The 1,317-nt window shown below is 48.8% G+C and overlaps 1 protein-coding gene across 1 annotated transcript; it reads left to right on the top strand.

The window, feature by feature from the left end:
* The first annotated feature begins 151 nt into the window (after window positions 1-151).
* LOC104814730 (calcium uniporter protein 3, mitochondrial-like) lies at window positions 152-1,309 on the top strand. The gene is made up of 2 exons (XM_010542907.1): window positions 152-761; window positions 860-1,309. The coding sequence occupies exons 1-2, from the start codon at window positions 240-242 to the stop codon at window positions 1,301-1,303; spliced, it is 966 nt and encodes a 321-aa protein (XP_010541209.1). The 5' UTR covers window positions 152-239; the 3' UTR covers window positions 1,304-1,309.
* Window positions 1,310-1,317: the final 8 nt, after the last annotated feature.

Here is a 1,317-nt window from a genome sequence, read left to right as displayed (position 1 = left end):
AATGCTATGCTTAAATCTCGCGATTCCTATCTGCATCTCAAAATATCGTGGCAAGATACTGTTTTTAGGTAACTTGTCGTTTTGTTCGTCTTTCGCAGAACCACGCATATAAAAGGCGCCCAGCGCTCCTGGCACTTTGACCCATTTACGAGACGCGGCGTCCATCTCCTCCTCTTCGATTCTTTGCATTAGTTTTTTTTTTTTTCTGGTAATTGGTAATTATAGCATAGAGATCTGCAATGGCGTCGAAGAGAACCCTCGCTCGATATCTCTTCAACTTCACCAAAACTTCTTCCCCGGTCTCCGATCTGACCCGAATGCGTCCGACCAAACACCGCGTTGCTTCGGATCCCGGAGATTCCGGAATTCGCCGGAGATTTCTACACCGGCGAGCATTTATCCCTCCGGAGATGGTTCCGGCGGGAAGCAACCTGGTGGAGAGGCTCAGGGAAATGAATTTGTCCAAGGATAGGATCCGATTGGACGAAATACTGCCGCCGGCGAAGGCCGAGGAGTCGCCGGAATTTTTGCCGGCGGTGACGGTGGAAGATGCGAGGAAGCTGATGAGAGCAGCGGGGATGGAGATGGTGAAATCGCGGCTGAGAGAAATCGGGAGGAATTGGGTTCCCTATTCGGAGTTTGTTCGGGTTTGTGGAGAAGCCTATTCGGATCCTGAACAAGGTGTTCGGGTCGCGAATATGCTCGACGAGTCCGGAAACGTCATCGTTCTTGGAAAGTTCGTTTGCCTAAAGCCCGAAGAGGTAACATCCCGAACACAAATAAAAAATAAAATATATTAGAAGACTGTCTATACAAAAAAAAAAGAAAAGCTAAATCAATATTAATTTTGTCGTTGCAGATTACAAGAGCCGTGGAAGGTCTGATTCCGACACACGAATCCACTCGTGACGCAACGAGAAGACGGGAAGAGTTACAGAAACTCGAGGCTGTGAAATCGGAGATCGACAAACGAGCAGACGAAATGGTCCGACGTGAACTATGGGCCGGACTGGGGCTTCTGATGGCCCAAACCATTGGGTTCTTTAGGCTGACGTTTTGGGAGCTATCGTGGGACGTGATGGAGCCCATCTGCTTCTACGTGACTTCGACGTATTTCATGGGCGGCTACGCCTTCTTCCTCACCACTTCCAAGGAGCCTTCCTTCGAAGGTTTCTACAAGAGTCGCTTCGAGAAGAAACAGAAACGTTTGATGGAAACCCGTAATTTCGACGTCCATCGATATAACGAGCTTCGAAGTACGTTCCGTCCAGAATCGTTTGGATCCCGTCCACGTTGGTCGTGATTACCATTTGCTTT

This window comes from Tarenaya hassleriana, unplaced genomic scaffold (genome assembly GCF_000463585.1).
Source record: "Tarenaya hassleriana unplaced genomic scaffold, ASM46358v1 Cleome2115, whole genome shotgun sequence".
In the NCBI taxonomy this organism is placed as follows: domain Eukaryota; kingdom Viridiplantae; phylum Streptophyta; class Magnoliopsida; order Brassicales; family Cleomaceae; genus Tarenaya; species Tarenaya hassleriana.
This window is presented reverse-complemented; position numbering and strand designations above follow the sequence as displayed.

Bases quoted from the DNA above. Each gene is read 5' to 3' on its own strand.
- LOC104814730 (XM_010542907.1), top strand. From the start codon at position 240: ATGGCGTCGAAGAGAACCCTCGCTCGATATCTCTTCAACTTCACCAAA. The intron at 762-859 runs GTAACATCCCGA...TTGTCGTTGCAG, and splicing joins TTTGCCTAAAGCCCGAAGAG to ATTACAAGAGCCGTGGAAGG.